This window comes from Phyllostomus hastatus, unplaced genomic scaffold (assembly GCF_019186645.2).
Source record: "Phyllostomus hastatus isolate PE091 unplaced genomic scaffold, TTU_PhHast_1.1 phas_contig_287, whole genome shotgun sequence".
NCBI lineage: Eukaryota > Metazoa > Chordata > Mammalia > Chiroptera > Phyllostomidae > Phyllostomus > Phyllostomus hastatus.
In genome coordinates, this window is record NW_025333834.1 from 288,851 (window position 1) to 308,917 (window position 20,067).

Sequence of the window (20,067 nt, forward strand, 5' to 3'; positions counted from 1 at the left end):
CTTGTTGGTATCCAACACAAACATCTCGGGCAGTGTTGACTGGACCTCTAGCACCCACAAGTGTCCAACCCTCCTGACCAGAGCTGGCCCCTCTCCCCAAGCCCAGCTGCCCAGGCTCCATTCTGGGAAGCCCCTCCTCATACCCCACACCCCTCCTGAAGACAGGAGACTATACAGAGCTCCTTCCACACAGGTGGCCACCCAGGCACATGGCCTCAGGCCTGTCCCCAGGGACAGAGAGCCCCACCTGATTGCCTTTCCCAAGGTCCCAGTTATCGCCTCCCCTTCTCAGAACTCCTTTTTCCATGGGAAAGGAGTTGGGAAGAAGCTCTGGATCTGAGCTCATCTCCCAGCAGCACCATGACCCCACTGATTTCTCCACCAACCTCAGAGAACTGTCCTGTCTCCCAAGCCCCAGCCCCTCTGGCTCAGCATCCAGTGCTGCAGGGCCAGTGTAGACAGTGTTGCTGGGTTCAAGTAAGGGACTGGATCAGCTGCACGGGTGAGGGGATCACCTCCACAGTGGATCAGCAAACACTGAAAAGCTCCACTGTGAGCCTTTGCTCCTCTGCCCCGAGGGATCCTCCTCCAGTAGCCCCTGCCATAATGCCAAAACAGCAGCCCTAGTCTGAGGATGCTGATCCCATCTGGGGTGTGTCTTCCTCGGGGCCCACAAACCACTGGGCACCTTCTGGTCACAGGTGCTGGGACCAAGGACTACCAGACCTCATGAGATACATCCAGCAAGGAAGGACCCTGTCCCTCCTTCAAGGTCAAACACCACAGAATGAAGTGCTGAACTCACACCAGGCCAGGACGTTTATGGTCCTGCCTGTGTCACTGTGGTATGGTAGTGGCTGGGCTCACAGTGACACTCATCCAGTCAGAAACCCATGATGGAAAGCTACCCAGCCACCAAGGGCCCACTCAGGATCGGAGTTGCAACACTTCCCTCCAGGCTGGCAGAGGCTCCATGCCCTCTCCCTGAGTCCCAGGAATGGCCAGAGACTGAGGAGGGGTCCTGTGCCAGGACATGGGCCTCTGCAGCCCTGGTGGGTCCTTACCCTGCCCTGATCCCCACAGAATCTGTTTGGGCCTCAGACAGTATGGATGGAGTTCTGGCTGCAACTCCCAGGGCCACAGGACACTCCTAAAAGCTTCCTGTGGGTCCCAGAGCCCAGACCTGCCAGCTCAGCCATGTCCAACTGGAGGCCTCACCTGGAAGCCCTCTCCTCACCAAAGAGGCTCCAAGGCCCTAGACTGGAGGTTTGTGAGAGGCCTTGAGTCACAGCAGGTCTAGTGGGGACTACAAGCCTGAGAGAGGCTGTGGCTGAACCTTTTCCCATGGCCTCTAGCAACCCAGCCCCGGGGCCAGAGGTCAGAGATTAGAACCCTGCTCCCATCCAGACACTGCCACAGGCTCCACAGGCAACCCTTTCTGACTACCCAGGAATCCTTCCATGGGCTGCACCCTGATCCGCACCCTGCTTCACACACTATGGTGGGAGCAGGTGCGAAGTGGATCATGGGAAGGCTGTGTGCTGTCCAGAGCTGACCTTTGGGGTAAGTGTCCATCCTGCCACCAGCACCCCAGGGCCAGGGACCAGCATGCATGAGCCCTCACCTAAGCCGTCCAGAGCCATGCAGACCCCCATGCTCCCCAGCAACACAGAACCCCTGAGCTGTGTCCTTCACAGAGGCTGGCTAGGAGAGAGCTCACAGTCAGCTCGCCAGTCTCAGCTCTTTCAGAATGCCCAGAGGGGTGGCCATTACAAACAGTGGCAGTCAGCAGTCAGTAGCACCCACTGCCCTCCCCTCCTCCATCTCAGAGGTGGACTCCTCCATGGAGCCCCCATGTCACAGCTCTCCCTGCAAGTCCTCAAGGAGCCTCAAGTTCCCCAGCCCAGACCTGGGCCCAAGAAGCCTGTGTGCCTGCTTTCACAGGAGTGTCTCCTAGGAATACCATTTCCCTAGGGTGTCTGGTGTCCCAGGAAGGGAAGGCCCCACTCACCAGGATCCCTTCCTTGCCAGAGCACCTGTGCTCAGGTCCCAGGGGGCCAGCAGTGGCCTCCTGTGGTGCAGGGTCCTGCAGGACACAGGAACCCCCAGGCAGCCTGTTTTCCAGCAGCATCCTAGACACTGAGAAGGTCTGGCTGCTCAGCATGCAGGAAGCAGATAAGCTCCAGCCCAGCTCCAGTCTCCAAACCACTAACCCTGAGAGTCCCTTCCTGCCAGCCTGCTCACACCTCCCCCCACACAGCCTGGGAGAGGTTTTCAAACCCTTTTACTATAAAGCTGGGGTTGCCCTGAGTAGATGTCTCTGCAGTTTCCTTCTGGTCAACAGTAGATTTACTCTATCCACTCCCAATACCACAACACTGCTTCCATTCCCTCCGTGACTCATCCAGGGGTCTGTGCTGGGCCTTGAGGTGACCACATGTGGGGAGGTGGAGACCAGGGCATGGAAGGTGGGTCTCCTGGCCCAGTCTGGTCTGGGGTCAGTCAGAGTGACTTCCTGGAGGCAGCAGCACTTTTAGTTGCAGATGGCAGGAGAGAAGCACTAGGACTGGTGACATCCTGGGTCCCTGGAGACCTGCACTGGGATGCAGACCCAGCTGGAGTCAAGATCCCAGATGCTAGAGCTAAATGGTGTGCACTGGGACCCAGAGGCAGAGATGGGTACCCCAACTGGGACTGGCCTCAGGGACCTACTCTAAGCCCAGAGCAGCCCCCAGAAGACCAGGGATCTGCAGACACTCAAGACCAGGAGACAAAAGCCCCTCCTTCAGGATCCTGAAGTCATTATGGTCCTGCTTCAATGTTCAGGGTGTCACACAGGAATCTTCTTGAGATTCAGACACAAAGGTTCTGCTGGTGGTCCAGGCAATGCAGAAGCCACTGGTCCTGGGGTGAGGTGGAGGAGGTGTCGGACCCCAGGGGGCTGGCCCCTCATGCAGTCTTATCACAGCCATGGATGGCTCTGGACTAGGATATCTCACTGCCAAGACAAAATGATAGCTGCTTCACCAAGACCTTTTATATATGAATGACTGGTCTTAGCTCCTTCTTCACAGTTCCCTAAATCCTCTCAAACAAGCAATAGGAAGACTCACTGAGCCACCAGCCCCCATAACTCTGGTTTAGTGGCTACTGGCCCAGCACTAGCTGCAGCCGATCTAGAATGATAGCTTGGCTTCACCTGGGAATCTCCAAGCCCAGCAAAAGTAGTGGACATCTCAGATTACTCTATAGCTCAGGCAGGGTGGCCCCAAGCAAAACACATGTGGGGGCTGACCTTGGCCTATACCACCCGGGAAACCTCAGGGCCAGCACACCTAAAGGACAGTCACAGACCATGCTGGAGTACCACTACGGTGCCCCTGCAGAGCTGATCCTCCACTGAAGGTGAAGATTCGTAGTAAGTGCTCACAGCCAATTCTAACAGCTGACTGGCCTGAGTAAATCCCTCCCTTTGATCTGCCAATAGCAACCAAGGCTCAAGCACAAGTGGAGAGTGGAGAGTGAACTTAGCCCACACAAAGGATGCACCTCAAGTACCCAGCTTGGGTGATAGGGGATGCTGGGCCACTGGACCCTACAGAATACCTACTACATTAGGCAACACTACCAAGACAGAGCCAAAACAACTCACATAAGCAGGCTGCCAAAATGAGGAGACAAAGAAAGAGGGCACAAATGAAAGAACAGATCAAAACTCCAGAAAAAAAAGTTAAATGAAATAGAGATAAGCAACCTATCAGATGAAGTATTCAAACCACTGGTTATAAGGATGCTCAAGGAACTTAGTGAGGATCTCAGCAGCACAAAAAAGATCCAGTCAGAAGTGAAGCATACACTAATTGAAATAAAGAACAATTTACAGGTAAACAACAGTAGGATGGATGAAGCCAAGAATCAAACCAATGATTCAGAACATAAGGAAGCAAAAAGCAACCAATCAGAACAAAAAGAAAAAGAACACAAAAAAATGAGCATAATATAAGCAGCCTGTGGAACAACTTCAAAAGGTCCAACATTTGCATCATAGGGGGGTGTCAAAGGAGAAGAGTAAGACCAGGAAATTAGAAATCTATTTGAGAAAATAACAAAAGGTAATTAGGAAATAGCATTCCCTAATTTGGTGAAGCAAATAGCATGCAAGTCCAAGAAGCACAGAGAATCACAGACATGATGGATGCAAACAGGCTCACTCTAAGACACATCATAATGAAAATGTCAAAGGTTAAAGATAAAGAGAGAATCCTAAAAGCAACAAAAGAAAAGCAGCTGGTTACCTACAGGGGAGATGGCCTAGGACTGTCAGCTGATTTCTCAAAGAAACTTGGCAGGTTAGATTCAGAGTCACGAAAATCAGGGACCTATAGTCAAGGTTGTGCTACCCAGCAAAGCTATCATTTAGAATCAAAGGGAAAATAAACAGCATTCTGGACAAAAATAAACTAAAATCCGTCATCACTAAGCCATCATGATATGAAATGTTAAAGGCACTTACTTAAGAAAAGGATCAAAACTATGAACATTAAATGGCAAAAAAAAAAACAAACAAACAAATCTATTAACAATTGAATTATAAAATAAACTAAGCAAACAAGAAGAACTGAGATAGATTCATGGATATGGAGAGCTTTTTGTTGGTTGCCAGATGGGAGGGGGTGTGGTGGAATGGGTGAAAAGGTACGGGGATTAGGGAATTCAAATAGGTAGTTACAGAATATCCAAGGGTATACAAAGTACATCCAGCCTGCAGGAGCCACACCTGAAAATGGACCTGATGGTGAATCTCAGGGGCCTCAGGGACCCCTCCACTGAGCCCCATCGCCCAGCCCTGTCTGCAGCTCAGCTTCCTTAGTCAGCACCTACTTTGGCTTTTTGTTGTTGTTGTTGTTGTTGACAGCTAGCAGGGCATGACACCCACTGGACTTTGTGAGCAGCTGTGAACTGGATGCTTCCACCCCAGACTCCAGAATAGGCAATATTGTCCCAGCCTCTGCCACTGTGGGATACTGGAGTAGCTACCACAGTGACACTATCTATGCTCAGAACCTACTACCCCCCACCAGCCACCGCCCTCCAGGATGGCAGATGCTCCATGCCCTCTCCCTGAGTCCCAGGAATGGCCAGAGTCTGAGGAAGGGTCCTGTGCCATGACATGGGCCTCTGCAGCTCTGGTGTGTCTCTACCCTGCCTGGATCCCCACAGAATCTCTGTGGACATCACACAGTGTGAGTGGAGTTCAGGCCCCTGCTCAGGGCTACACCTGTCCCCTCTTGATGTCCTCCAACGGGCTGGTGACCTCATAGCCAGCTCCTGAACAGACACAGGGACACTGAAGGCAGAGAGCCATCCACCACCTGGTCAATATCCAACACAAACATATCAGGCAGCGTTGCCTAAACCTCTAGCGCCCAGAGGTGTCCACCCCTCCCACCCAGAGCTTGCCCCCCTCCCCAGGCCCAGCTACCCAGGCTCCAATCTGGGAGGCCCCTTCGCACAAGCCACACCCCTTCCTGAGGACAGGGGACTGTACAGAGCTCCTTCCACACAGATGGCCAACCAGGCACCTGGCCTCAGGCCTGTCCCCAGGGACAGAGAGCCCCACCTGATTGCCTTTCCCAAGGTCCCTGATACCACCCCCGACTCCCTCACCCCTCATCTTTATATGGGAAAGGGAGTGTGAAGAGAATCTGGAGCTGAACTGACCTCCCAGCAGCACTACAACCCCACGATTTCTCCACCAACCTCAGAGCGCTATCCTGCCTCCCAAGCCCCAGCCCCTCTGGCTCAGCATCCAGTGCTGCAGGGCCAGTGTAGACAGTGTTCCTGGGTGCAGGCCAGGGGCTGGATCAGCTGCACGGGTGAGGGGATCACCTCCACAGTGGCTCATCACAGACCCAAAAGCTCTATTGTGAGCCTTTCTCCTCTGCCCCTAGGGATCCTCCTCCAGTAGCCCCTGCCATAATGCCAAAACAGCGGCCCTAGGCTCAGGCTGCCACTCCCATCTGCGGTGTATCTTCCTCAGAGCCCACAAACCACTGGGCTCTTTCTGGTCACAGGTGCTGGGACCCAGGACTACCAGACCTCATGAGACACATCCAGCAAGGAAGGACCCTGCCCCTTCTTCAAGGTCAAACAGCACAGAGTGAAGTGCTGAAGTCACAACAGGCCAGGAGGTTTATGGTCCTGCCTGTGTCACTGTGGTATATAGTAGCGGGTACCACAGTGACACTTGTCCAGTCAGAAACCCAGTTTGGAAAGCTGCCCCGCCACCCAGCCCCCACTCAGGATCTTAGCTGCAGCACTGCTGTCCAGGTTGGCAGATGTTCCATGCCCTCTCCCTGAGTCCCAGGAATGGCCAGAGCCTGAGGAGGGGTCCTGTGCCAGGACATGGGCCTCTGCAGCCCTGGTGGGTCCTTACCCTGCCCTGATCCCCACAGAATTTGTTTGGGCCTCAGACAGTATGGATGGAGTTCAGGATGCAACTCCCAGGGCCACAGGACACTCCTAAAAGCTTCCTGTGGGTCCCAGAGCCCAGACCTTCCAGCTCAGCCATGCCCGACTGGAGGTCCTCACCTGGACGCCCTCTCCCCACCAAAGAGGCTCCAAGGCCCTAGACTGGAGGTTTGTGAGAGGCCTCGAGTCACAGCAGGTCTAATGGGGACTATAAGCCTGAGAGAGGCTGTGGCTGAACCTGTTCCCCTGGCCTCTAGCAACCCAGCCCCGGGGCCAGAGGTCAGAGATTAGAACCCTGCTCCCATCCAGACACTGTCACAGGCTCCATAGGCAACCCTTGCTTCCTACCCAGGAATCCTTCCCTGTCAAACTGCATGGTGAGGGCAGGTGCTGGGTGGATCAGGGGAAGGCTATGCCCTGTCCTCTCCCCTCACAGAACTCAGGGGTGCTGTCCAGAGCTGACCTTTGGAGGTAAGTGTTCAGTCCTGCCACCAGCACCCCAGGGCCAGGGACCAGCATGCATAAGCCCTCACCTAAGCCATCCAGAGCCACGCAGGCCCCCATGCTCCCCAGCAACACAGAACCCCTGAGCTGTGTCCTTCACAGGGGCTGGCTAAGAGAGAGCTCACAGTCAGCTCGCCAGTCTCAGCTCTTTCAGAATGCCCAGAGGGGCGGCCACTACACACAGTGACAGTCAGCAGTCAGCAGCACCCACTGCCCTCCCCTCCTCCATCTCAGAGGTGGACTCCTCCATGGAGCCCCCATGTCACAGCTCTCCCTGCAAGTCCTCAAGGAGCCTCAAGTTCCCCAGCCCAGACCTGGGCCCAAGAAGCCTGTGTTCCTGCTTTCACAGGAGTGTCTCCTAGGAATACCATTTCCCTAGGGTGTCTGGTGTCCCAGGAAGGGAAGGCCCCACTCACCAGGATTTCTTTCTTGTCAAAGCACCTGTGCTCAGGTCCCTGGGGGCCAGCATTGGTCACTATCTGTGGGGCAGGGTCCTGAAGGACACAGGAGCCCCCAGGCAGCCTGTTCTCCAGCAGCATCCTAGACACTGAGAGGGCCTGGCTGCATGCATGCAGGAAGCAGATAAGCTCCAGCCCAGCTCCAGTCTCCAAACCACTAACCCTGATAGTCCCTTCCTGCCAGCTTGCCCACACCTCCCCCCACACAGCCGGGGAGAGGTTTTCAAACCCTTTTACCATAAAGCTGGGGTTGCTCTGAATGGATGTCTCTGCAGTTTCCTTCTTCTGGTCAACAGTAGATTTCTTTATCCACTCCCATCCCCACAACACTTTGTCCACTCCCTCCGTGACTCATCAGGGCCCTGTGCTGTGTCTCTGGTGTGACCACATGAGGGAAGGTGGAGGCCAGAGTATGGAGGGTGGGTGTGTGGGCCCAATCTGGTCTTCGGTCACTCAGAGTGACTTCCTGGAGGCGGGAGCACTTTTAGCTGCTCAGGGAGTAGAGGTCAGAGAGTGGAGGGAAAGAAGGAAGGTTCTGCTGGTGGTCCAGGCAGTGCAGATGGAAGGAAAGGAGCACTAGGGCTGGTGCTCCTGCACTGGAGGGTCCCTGGAGACCTGTACTGGAATGCAGAACTAGCTGGAGTCAAGATCCCAGATCCTGGGTGTGAATGGTGTGCACTGGGATCCTGAGGCACAGGTGGGCACCCCCACTGGGCCTGGCCTCAGGAACCTGCTCTCAGCCAGGAGCAGCCCCCAGAAGACCAGGGATCTGCAGACACAGACAAGACCAGGAGACAAGAGCCCCTCCCTCAAGTCCCTGACTGAAGTCAGCATGGTCATGCTTCAATGGGCAGGGTGTCACAGAGGAATCATCTTGAGATTCAGACACAGAGGTCCTGCTGGTGGTCCAGGCCATGCAGAAGCCACTGGTCCTGGGGGCAGGTTGGGGAGGTGTCGGACCCCAGAGGGCTGGCTCCTCATGCAGCCTTATCACAGCCATGGATGGTCCTGGACAAGGAGGCCTCTCTGACTGATCAAACTGCTCTACTGGGACAGATGTGTGGCAGGGAGGAGGTTGCATGGACACCAGCCCCCACCCTTCCTCCAGTCTTCCTTCAGGTCACATCAGCATCTGGCCCGCATGGCCCTGGCAGTGACCCCTGTGTCCACTCCAAGAGGCCTGGGCAGACTTTTTGCTGCCTCTTCCGTCCTGTGCAACAGCTCAGCTGCTCAGCGTGCTTCAGCCTCAGAGTGACTCTCACACTCACTCTCAATACACCACGCCATGAGCACCTGCCCTCCTCCTGAGCCCACCCCTCATACGTGGAAGGTCCACCCTCTCCCTCACATCTGCTACCTGCGTAGATACCCTGAGGTCTTTTGCCTTCTCCCACAAGACCTGTCCTTCTCTCCCTCCAGCCACCAATCCCAGGCCAACATCTGGGCTTATCAGCACCCACTCCTCTCCTCCAGAATTGGCCACCCTCCTCAACTCCCAGCTTATTCTCTGTAGCATCATGACCCTCAACCTGTACCTTTGCCCTCCTCCAGTTCTCCCCTATTTCCTCACCTCTCTCCCTGTTTCCCCTCAGCTTCCTCTCCCTTCCCCATGGCCTGCCCTCCCCCTCCATGACCAATAGATCAGCCCCACTCTGCACACGTGGGCCTGGTGCCATTTTGAATTTGGTCCCAACTGTGGAGGCAGTGCCATGACCTCTGAGACTCTGGTGAATATTCAGGTCATTGCACTGAAGGGACAGGTGTGTCCCATTGTCAGGATCTGAACCTGGGAGCTCCTGTTTCCGTCACTGAAACCCATGTGGGGAGGCATCTCTCTGCCCAGGTGATGCAGCTGGGCTTCCTGTCTTGTGCAAAAGCAAATGGGCAACGGGGGCAGGGACATTTGCTCTCCCGACAGCAGCCACTGTCCGACCACAACGGAGTGGCCAAGTCCTCCAGAGATGCCGACCCACCATCCATATCCTTGGCTGCTGAGCACGTTCCCACTAGCCTCCCGCTCCCACAAGAAGACACGCATCACCTTTGCTGCCCTGCTGCTGCCCAGGCCTCTGGCACTGACCCCTGAGGTTGCTCCCGCCTATAAGAATGATGAGCACCCTCCGGTCATCGCCCTTGCCTCAGGAACGTGGGGAGCGGATGAGGCTTCTCTGGACTTGTGAGCCCCGCTGCCTGCCCTGGGCCGTAGGTTGGAGGGCTGTGTGACACCAGGTTCTTTCTTTGACCGTCCATGGAAAGTTAGTGTGACTTCAGACTTGTGGCTCTTCCCTGACACTCTTATTTGCCTGTTAACTTGTTTTCTGGCTTTTACTCTTTTTGGCTCATGTTATCAGGTATTAGAGAAGGGAACTTCTGTTTCTCATCCCTTTCTTTCCTTCAGTCAAGTTCCCACAGCCGTTGATTTATCTGACACAGCAGCCATGTGCTCCTGAGTTGCTTCTGACCTGAGGAAGGAAGTGGAAGTCTTCCTTTTGTATGTTGGTACTTCCCAAATAAAGGGCCCAGAGATCACCCCCCACTCATGGAGGCCTTTAGAAGCCATGAGGGGAGTTTGCCTGTCAAAGCTGGCCTGCACTCTGTCCATCTGGTGGGCCACTAGACAGACCCCTGGGGAAGGATGACCCTGGCTGTGATGAGCTCACAAGGCGCCATGACACCAAGGGCCTTGAAGGCCAAGGCAGCCACTGGGCTCACCATCTGCACCTTCCCTGTCCTTCCACAAGACCCGCCCTCCTGGTCACCCAGGCAGACAGACCAGGCATCATCTCTGTGGGCTCTACCTGCTGGGCATCAGGATCTGAGGTCCAAGGTGCAGAGTGAGTGTGGCCCTCCCACCTCCCATTGCCACTGATCTGATGGCCTTCTGCTCTGGCTTGGACATCGGGGCATAGGCCAGTCAGAGGGCCACTGCCAGCTCGTCGACTGTTTTCAGAAGCTACTGTATGGATGTTCCCTGACTAACAAGGGAGATAAGTGACCAAGGCACCCTCTCCTCCTGCCCTCAGGGGTTTGGCCCTCAGCTTGGCTTCAAGTCCTGCTCAAAACAGCAAAGCCAGGAGACATCTTCCCAAGTCACCTGCTCTGGAGGGGGAAGGGCCCCCATGAAGAAACAACTGTGAGCAGAGGCCAGAAGGCTGGCTCACCATTGCTGGTGGTCACAGTCATGGCTCATCCCAGGCCTTCCCAGTGTACCCACCCATTCAGCTACCATGACTGGCACCCACTGGGGCACACGCTGTAGCCCCTGTCCTTCCCTTGACATGTGCTTGTGACAAGTGGAGGCAGAGGTGGCCTCCTAGACTGGGCTGTGGGGCACTACGGAAGGAGCCCAGCCTGCTGCGTGGTCCATAGGCCCTGGACCCACAACAGCTGCCCTGACCCCAGCTATGCACAGCACTGCCAGGCAGGGAGGACAGGCAGGAGGTGCCTCTGAAAGGCTGAGAGATCTGACAAGGCCAGCTCCTGTCATGTGTGGGGAACCTGTAGGACACATGTCTGCAAGAGCTGAATAAGGTCCTCTGGAGCTGGCGGTTGGGGGTTGGAGGGTGGGGCTGGCAACTGAGGCTGGGACTGGTGCTGGGGGTTGGGGATGGGGAATGGGGGTTGGTGTTGGGGGTAGAGGCTGGGGGTGGGGACTAGGAGATGAGGGCTGGGTGTGGGGATGGAGGCAAGGACTGGGGACTGGGGATCAATGGGAGGAAAGGGGCTGGCAGGGCATAGTGGGCACTTCCCCTCCCCAGTCAGCAACCAGAGCTCTGAAGAGCCAGGGCAGGTGCTTCCTGTAGGGGCTGGGGTGCCCCAGGCCCTGTTCCCTGAAAGGGAGACAGGAGGCCCCAGAGCAGAGGCTGTAGCAAGAAGAGCCTCCAGGGAGGGGCTGGGAGCTAGAGGAAGCCCTGCTGTGAGCTATGAGCAACTCCCACCTCAAAATGAGCCCTGGAGGGCATCATGAGACACCATGCTCCCCCAGGGAGCAGGGCCCCAGCCTAGGAGGAGAGGGCAGTCCTGACCCTCCCCCATTACCACCTAAGGCAAGGGAGGGATGGGCCATGAGGCTGTAACCCACACCTCAACCTTCGCTCCCACACCTCTGAGTATGTCCCTCACTCTGTCTGCAGCCCCAACCCCAGGGGCATCTCCCCATCTCTCAAGACCCAGGGACAGCATCCTGGGAGTACGACCCAGAGACCCTGCTCCACCTGCCCCTGTGGGAGCCCCTGTGGCTCTGCTCACCATCCCCATGGGTTCCCTAACCCTTAGTCGGCACCCAGACCTCCTTCCCTTCACACCCCAATCCATCCACACTTCACCAGGAGGAACCTTCTAGAGCAAGCCCCCAACATGCTCATCCTCTCCTCTGGGCCCTCAGGGCACCTTTGAATGCAGCCACCTCAAACCACCTCAGTCCTCTAGGCACATTGCCAGCCTCTGGGTCTTCACTCAGCTGTTCCTCTGCCTGCAGTTACACATGTACTGGCACATACTCATGCACACATGTACATGTGCACACATGTTACAGAACAGGGCCAGGGGGGTACGGTATACTATTATCAAAAGGACTCCCCACTAGGTTCGCTCATCTGCTGCCAGAGGAAAGACATCTCTCAATGCCAGAGATCTGTGAAAAAGAAAGGAAATATTTATTTAAAGCTATACAGAGTTAAAGTAGTGACTTAATGTCTTCATTAAAATATCAAAGTCCTTTAGGATACCCAAAGACACCCACAGTGCTTCCTTCTCCCCCTGTCCTAATTCAGGATACTGTAACTCAGGAAAAGAAACTAACGTCCGTGATTCAGGCTCCTGACACTGTCAGCTTTGTTGCTGTCCAGCAAGGATCTCCAATTAATCCAAAGCCATGTGGCACCTTCTCCTGGCCTACTGGAGAAGGCCTATTTCACCCTTCTTCTAGGCGGTCTCTCCTGCTTCCCAGGCCATGCAGCCAAAGGGAGCACCCCAAAGCTGCACGGTCCTCTTCTACCAAGGTTGTGGGGGTCCCCACTCTGGCAAAGCCGAGTGGTACCTCCTTGCAATGGCTGCCAAATCGGGGTTTAAATCCCCCCACCAGTCTTCCTCTGTATCCCCATTTCCAACTCCTCCTTCAATCAGTTACACCTGCCAACATTCCTGTGTTATTCCAAGTTTACTGGGCTGCCATCATGAGTATGGGCAGGTGTGGCCCTATGTCATGAAGCCAAACTTCTCCAAGCTCTCAGGCAGGTGCTGTAACTTCAGGGACCTGCCCCCCAGTTACATCTTGGGTGGAAGTCCCTTCCATCCCCCTGGCTCCAACCATGGTCTCAGCTATTTCATACATCTATGCAACCAGTTAAAGGTTATAGATATGTTAAATGACCATGCCAGAGGTTAGCTGCAGAGCTGTTGCTGTACAAAACATCTGTACATGCCCCTGATCCATGTGTCCTTTCCCCCAACTCACACCTATGGGGGGAAGGAGTGAGGACATCCTTTACATCTTTCTAATATTTCCTGGACACTTGAGTTCTGGACCCCATTCCAAATCATTATTTGGGGTCCCCCTCAGGGCTGCACCCTATAACACACACACAGGTGCACAAACGTACACTCACATGCTCACACTCACACTCACACAGACTTTTCAACATGCCAGGCACTCACCCTTCCCCAGCTAGTGTTCAGGGTGCCCTCACACCCTGCCAGTCCCCAAGGCCCTGAGGCTGCATCTATGACAGCCTCCCCCAGCAGTAGCCTGTCCCTGAGCACACCTGCCAGGTTGACCCCTGGCCCAAGGGAATCTATGTGCATCTACTCCCCAAAGGCCCACACCTGGTGCCCCTCTGAATCCTGGCACCCAGCCCCAGGTCTGACAGGTGTGGATGCAGACCACCATCCTCATCTCCATAGTCCGAGTCAGGGGAGAGCAGCCAGACTGGTGTGGGGAAGGGAGACCCTCTCCCTTAGACTATAGCCCCCCCCTGCACTGCCCCTCTGACACCCTTCCCCAAGGGCCAGCAGCCCCAGGGGACCTGGAGGGAACCCACCCTTGTGGAGACCCAGGGGCCCACACCTGCAGGGAACAATGAACAGGTAGAATTAACGAGATGTAACCCACACCTCAGATGTGGCCAGAGAGAGAAAGCAGCCTCTCGGGCTGAGACCCTGACAGACCCATGGGGCTGTGTTACAGGTCAGCGATGGACTGGGGATTCCATCAGTCCCCCATACTCTGGCTTGAGAACTTTCTCCAGCTAAGAACAACTCAAATTCGGGGGCCAGAGCAGGTACATGAGAGGGCCTCAGACATGGTGTTGGATCAGCTGTTATTTCTAAAGAAAAGGGAAATGCAGCCCTGGGTGCTGGGACCTCCTCTACTCTGTGACCCGCCCACCCACCTGGCCCTCAGTGGGGCATCAGCCTCCACCAACCTGCCCCCCACTACAGTTTTGGGGTTTTGGCTGAGCCAGGAACCACAGTGGCAACTGGGACCACAGTGATTGACAACTCTACAAAAATCTGGTCAGAGTCCCCAGGGCAGCTGTGGCTGTCCCCCAGGGCTCAGTGCCAGGTGCATAGGGAGGTTGGGTAGGAGCCTGCAGTGGGGATGCTTTCCAGGCGAAGGCACAGGGGAGGGGTGGCATGGGCAGCAGGGTGATCAGGGAAGTGTGTCCTGTGGGGCCAAAGCAAGCCATACGTCAGGGAGGATGTCCAGACCCAGACCTGGGGACTAAGGCCAGAGGACACCTGCCAGGGACACCAGTGGGACTGTCCCCAAGTGGAGAGCAGAGTGTGCAGCTCCCTGGGCTCCCTGAGGACCCCAGCTGCAGGAGTGTCTGAGGCTGTAGCTCAGGGCCCACTCTGTGCCTCTGCTTACTTGCAGCACTGGGGCCAGGGCACCTGGTCACCATCTACTCAGGTGAGTCTGGCATGCTGCCAGGGTTGGAGGACTCAGGTGTGCCAAGCCAGGTGCAGTGCTTGGTGTCAGAGGTGGGACAGGAGGGAGAGGTGCATTTTGAGAGGGGGAAGCAGCAGGGAGGAGGCTGTGCTGCTGGTGACTTCCAGCACTGTAGACAGGGCGCTCCGGTCACTGTCTTCCCAGCTGATGATGTCCTTGCCTGCCGCCCTGCACCTCTGAGGCCCTTGTGGCCATGGACAGGTTTATGTCTGAGGGCAGCCAGGGATTGTGTCCCTGTGCGATGCTTTTGATCTCTGGGGCCAGGGGACCCTGGTCACTGTCTCCCAAGGTAAGATGGCTTCCTCTGCCTGCCTCTGCTGTGGGGCTGGGGAAGAACTTTCTGGAGAGTTGTTGCTCTGTGTGGGGCCCTCAGGAATCCCCAGGGGGCTGGGGTCACTGGGGTCGCTGCTCTGCAGAAGGCCTTTAGTCTGGGACAGGGGACCTGTGCTCTGGGAGGCAGAGAGGACTGTGTGTCAGAGGCATGGGCACCTGAGCAGGCAGGGCTTGCTGTGGTGGCCAGAGGCTGGGTGGGGGGCAGGTTTTTGTACACTGCCTAACGGGGCCCATGGCAATGTGATAACTTCTACAACTGGGGCCAGGGGACCCTGGTCACCGTCTCCTCAGGTAAGATGGCTTCCTCTCTTTTCCTCTGCCCTGGGGCTGGGAAACACATTTCCAGAGAGTCCTTGCTCTGTGCAGACTTGGGGCTTGTGCTCTGGAAGGCAGAGCGGGCTGTGTGTCAGGGGCGCGGGGACCTGAGCAGGCAGGGCTTGCTGTGCTGGCCGGTGGCTGGGCAGGGGGCAGGTTTTTGTACACTGCTTAATGGGGCCCATGGCAATGTGATGCTTACTTCGAGTACTGGGGCCAGGGGACCCTGGTCACCGTCTCCTCAGGTAAGACGGCTTCCTCTCTTTTCCTCTGTCCTGAGGCTGGGAAACACATTTCCAGAGAGTCCTTGCTCTGTGCAGACTTGGGGCTTGTGCTCTGGAAGGCAGAGCGGGCTGTGTGTCAGGGGCGCGGGGACCTGAGGAGACAGGGCTTGCTGTGCTGGCAGGTGGCTGGGTGGGGGGCAGGTTTTTGTACACTGCCTAGCGGGGCCCATGGCAATGTGATGACTTTGACTACTGGGGCCAAGGCACCCTGGTCACCGTCTCCTCAGGTGAGTCCTCACAACCCCTTTCTCCTCTCTCTCTCCGAGGGTTTTTGATACATTTTGGGAGAAAATGAGGGTGTCTCGGTCTCAGGTTCAGAAGGACTGGGGGCAGTTCTGGACTCAGAAAGGGTCTGGGAGGGGACCACAACCATCAGGGATGAGGAGAAGAGGGTCCAGGTCCCTTTCCTCCTGGACTCTGCATTTGGGGACCTTTCTGAGGTCTCTGCCGCCCTTGGCCTCTGAGCCCCATTGTCTCCTCTGCCCTCACTGGGCGTTTTCTGAGGTGAACTGGAGGCCTCAGTTTTTGTCCAGGATCCTAGCATGGTTACCACAATGTGGTTTCAATACTGGGGCCAGGGGACCCTGGTCACCGTCTCCTCAGGTGAGTCCTCTCCCCACCTTCACTGGAACTTCCCTGGGGGAGTCTGGGTTGTCAGGGTCTGGATATCAGGGACAGAAAGGCATCTTGAAAGTCAGGAAAGGAGGCCAGGGAGTCTGACCTCCCCTTCGCAAATGTGCTGGGCGGCGAGAGGACAGACAGGGCAGTGTGGCTGCCCTGCCCTCAGTTCTAAGGACTCTGCTGCACCTGCTGTGAGATTGGGTGGGTGTCTGTGTTGCTTGGACTTCTGAGTCCCAGTCGGCTCATGGTCAGGGGCCCCAGGCAGCCAGTGGTCGGGCTCCTGTGGATCAGGTTGGGGGAACGGCTGGCAGAGGGGCCCAGGAACCTCCAGATCACTGTCACTGGGATGGTCGGCATCCATGTGGCTCCTGGAGACAGCGTGCATCTCTGGGTGGCCTCAGGCAGTGCTGGGCAAGTGCCCTGGTTTTTGTGGAGTGAGGATGGAGTTTGCACCACTGTGATTATTATGGTATAGACTACTGGGGCCAGGGGACCCTGGTCACCGTCTCCTCAGGTAAGAATGGCCTTTTCAGGCCTTCCTTTTTCTACTCCTCTCTGTGGGTTTTTCTGGGCATCAGCAGTTGGTCCTTGGGACGCGTGGCCCTGGGAACCTGGGCAGGCTGGCCAGAGATGACAGGGGCCGGGGCTCAGGGACATCGGAGCCTCTTGATTTTCTGATGCTTTTCAGAAACTGGCATAATTCCAGCATGTCTAGGGAGGCACTGAGCCCCTGAAAGAGGGGCTGCCAACCTGAAGGGCCACTTTGAAGTGAGAGGCCTGGGGCTTGGGCCAAGGACTGGTGGGGCTGCAGCCGGACAGTCTTGCCAGCAGATTTGGGTGTCAGTGAGGAGGGTGCCTGGCCTTGGTGATTGTGAACCAGGAACAGCAGAGTGCTCAGGAAGACACTGTCCTCAGACTTAGGAGTGAACTTCTGCACTAGATTGGATTTTTTTCAAGCCCATTACATTTATGTAATGTAATTTAAAAACTGCTTAATTGTACTTAGGCTTTTATTGGTTAGGAAAAGTGCTGTCCAGTGAGGAGGGTCCTATGGCCCCGGTGTTGGGGACAGTGGGTGCCTGGCCTCTGAGGTGAGAAGCAGCCAAAGCCGGAGAGCTCAGCCCCAGGAGGCAGCTTCTAACAGAAAGCGATTTGCTCCCTTAAGCGGCTTACTGAGTATTGAAAGACAGGGTGTCTTGGGAGTGGCTCCTTTGGAAAGTGTTTAAAAAATTATTACTTTAAAATATACTTTTCATGTATATTACATTTTTAAATCTTATTATTTAATTAATCACATCTTTCTGGAGTTGATAGTGGTACAAATTTGACCAAGAAATGGTAAGTCAGAACTGTGAGCCTCAAACTCATGGCTGAGTTTTGACAATAATAAATTAAGGTTATTTTTTAAATTACTTGAGGGATGTTCTGAGTGGATGGAGCTGAGCTAGTAACAATGGCTGCTGGGGCTGCACACCTGCAGCCGGTGGCCGGAAGCGGGTGGCCACAGTCTATTTTAGGAAGCAAGAAAACACGAATGGCAAATTTATGGTTAATGGTTATGAAGAAGTGGTTTCGGATAGTTTTGCCCACAAATCTAAAAGTGTTTCTCTGAGCAAAACAACACCTGCATGATTTGAGTTCTAAAATAAGGTGGGGGTGCTGACAGAAACTAGGAAGTTCTTTTTTTAACTATGTGAGTTTAATTTTTTCAGTCTTAACTTACTAACTACTCATATTCATTTTGAACTTAAGATATTTAAGAAATTAAACAGTCTTAGGGGCCATTTATCAGTGTGTTCATATAACTTTTTTAAATTAATTTATCCCTTCAAGTGGTAATTAATCTCACACTGACTCTCTGTCCCCAAAGCACTGTTTTTACAATGACTGCTTGCAGGGTTTAAACTTCACGATGAAGAAAGACTTTGATATTCTGATAAAGTGTCCTTTGTTTCTAAGTATTTTTTAAGAGCACTTTCACCTTTAGGTGAAACGAGGGTAATTGTCCTGAATTATTTTGGTCAAGCATGTCAGTTGGTGGACCGAGAGGAAGCCAGTGAGGACCTGAGTCAGGAAGGAGCCGGGCACTTTGCGAGGCCATTTTCTGACTTGAACTTGCTCTGGTGGAGGGTCTGAATGTGGCTCTGAGCCCCAGGCTGGGGGCACGTAGCCCTGGCTTCTGCCACCAGCCCAGCCAGCTATCCTGAGTCATGAATCGTGTGGGTAGTGGATTTGGAGAAATCGTTGCGTGGCAAGACCCCACAGAACTTCCAAGTGACCAGGCAGACATGGTAAGAGAGCGGCTGCCTGCCGCCGGCTGGCTGGGGACAGACAGAGGGCCTGAAGGTTTTGCTTCCACCTGAAGGGGGATCTTGGATGATGGATGCTCAGTGAGGGCAGAGAGGCTTGTTTGTGTGACCCCTTGTCTAGGTCACTCACATTTAACTTTCCCTAAAGAACATTCCAGGGAAAAGGTGCAAGTGCTGACCAAATGCTACCCACCATTGATGCTGTGACTCAGACAAGGCCACGCTTCGGTTGTCTTTTCATAAGTTGTAAACTCAGCTTTGGTTTTTAGGTCAGTATTGCACATGAGGAGGTAGCCCATGCTTTCTAAAGAACTTTGTGCTGAAGAGCAGAATTCTAAGTGGAGAATTCAGAAAAATTCATTTCTTGGCAATTTCTAGTGATGATGTTTCTTTAGAGGGGATGTAGTCAAAGTTAGGGGCTGATTGCAGGGTGTGTGCCGGGAGGAGAGGCACCACGGGGACCACCCCAACCTCTCCTCTCCACACAGAAGCAATGCTCCTCAAATTCCTGGGAGATGTGTTAATGATTTCAAGTTGTCTGGACATATTTTTAAGATGTTTAAGAAATTAAATAGTCTTAGGGGCTGGGACTGAGGATGTGGAACTGGGCGACCCAGGGACGAAAGTCAGGGAGAAGCCCTGGTAAGGAACTGACCATGGGCCCAGCCCAAATGTACAGCACTCGTGGGTAAGAATGGTTGCAGCTGAGGCACGCAGCTCTGCTGGCCTGACCCTTTCTGGCCAGAGACTCTCGGCTTTCTGGACTATCCAGGACTGCACTGGGCTGCTCAGTGCAGGCCTGAGCTGAGCTGGATGAAACCAGCTTGAATGAGCTTTCTGATCTGAGCTGAATTGGGCTGAGCTGGACTGAACTGGGTGAGCTTAGCCCACTAAGCTGAACTGAGCTGACCAGGCTGAGCAGACCTGATCTGCGCAAGGCTAGGTGAGTAGAGCCATGCTGGGTGGGGTGAGCTGGGCAAGCCGAGCTGAGCTGAGCTGAGGTGGGGTGGGCTGAGCTGGGCTAAACCAGGTGATCTCTGCTGGACTGTGCTAAGCTGAGTGGAGTTGAGCTGGGCTGAGCTGGTTGAGCTGAGCTGAGCTAGGTGAGCTGAGCAAGCTGAACTGGGTGAGCTGGATGAGCTGAGCTTTACTGTGATGAGCTGAGCTGAGTGGTGCTGACCTGGGCTGAGTTGGGCTGAGCTAGGAGAGCTGGGTGAGCTGGGTGAGCCAGGCTGAGCTGGACTGAGCTGAGCAGGACTGAGCTGAGCCGGGTGAGCTGGGTGAGCTGTGCTGGGTTGAGCTGTGCTGATGCAGGTGATCTGGGCTGAGATGGGCTGGGCAGAGCTGGATGAGCTGAGCTGAGTTGAACTGGACTGAGCCAGCTGAGCTGGGCTGAGCTGATTGAGCTAAGCTGAGCTGAGCTGAGCTGAGCTGAGCTAGGCTGAGCTGGGCTGGGAAGAAATGGGTGAGCTAAGCTGGATTGTGCTAAACTGAGCTGAGCGGAGCTAAGCAGAGTGGAGCTGGGCTTAGCTGAGCTGGGCTGAGCTGGGCTGAGCTGGGTGAACCAGGCTGAACTGGGTGAGCTGTGCTGGACTGTGCTAAGCTGAGCTGGGCTGAGCTGGGTTGGACTGGACAGAGCTGGTTGAGCTGAGCTGAGCTGAGCTGGGCTGGGCTGAGCTGGACTATAAAGAGCTGAGTTGAGTGGAGCTGACCTGGGCTAAGTTGGGCTGAGTTGGATTGAGCTGGGTGAGCTGAGCTAGGTGAGCTGGGTGAGCTGAGCTTGACTGGACAGAGCTGGTTGAGCATACCTGAACTGGATGAGC

General features: G+C 55.0%; 2 gene segments (V, D, J or C); both read left to right on the plus strand.

Moving 5' to 3' along the window:
* Positions 1-20,067, plus strand: part of LOC123818626 — a 44,692-nt gene that overhangs the window by 17,541 nt on the left and 7,084 nt on the right. Inside the window, 1 exon segment of the C gene segment in view lies at positions 15,227-15,275. Within this exon segment, the coding sequence occupies positions 15,227-15,275 (49 nt within the window).
* Positions 16,076-20,067, plus strand: part of LOC123818629 — a 95,797-nt gene continuing 91,805 nt past the window's right edge. Inside the window, exon 1 of the C gene segment in view lies at positions 16,076-16,449.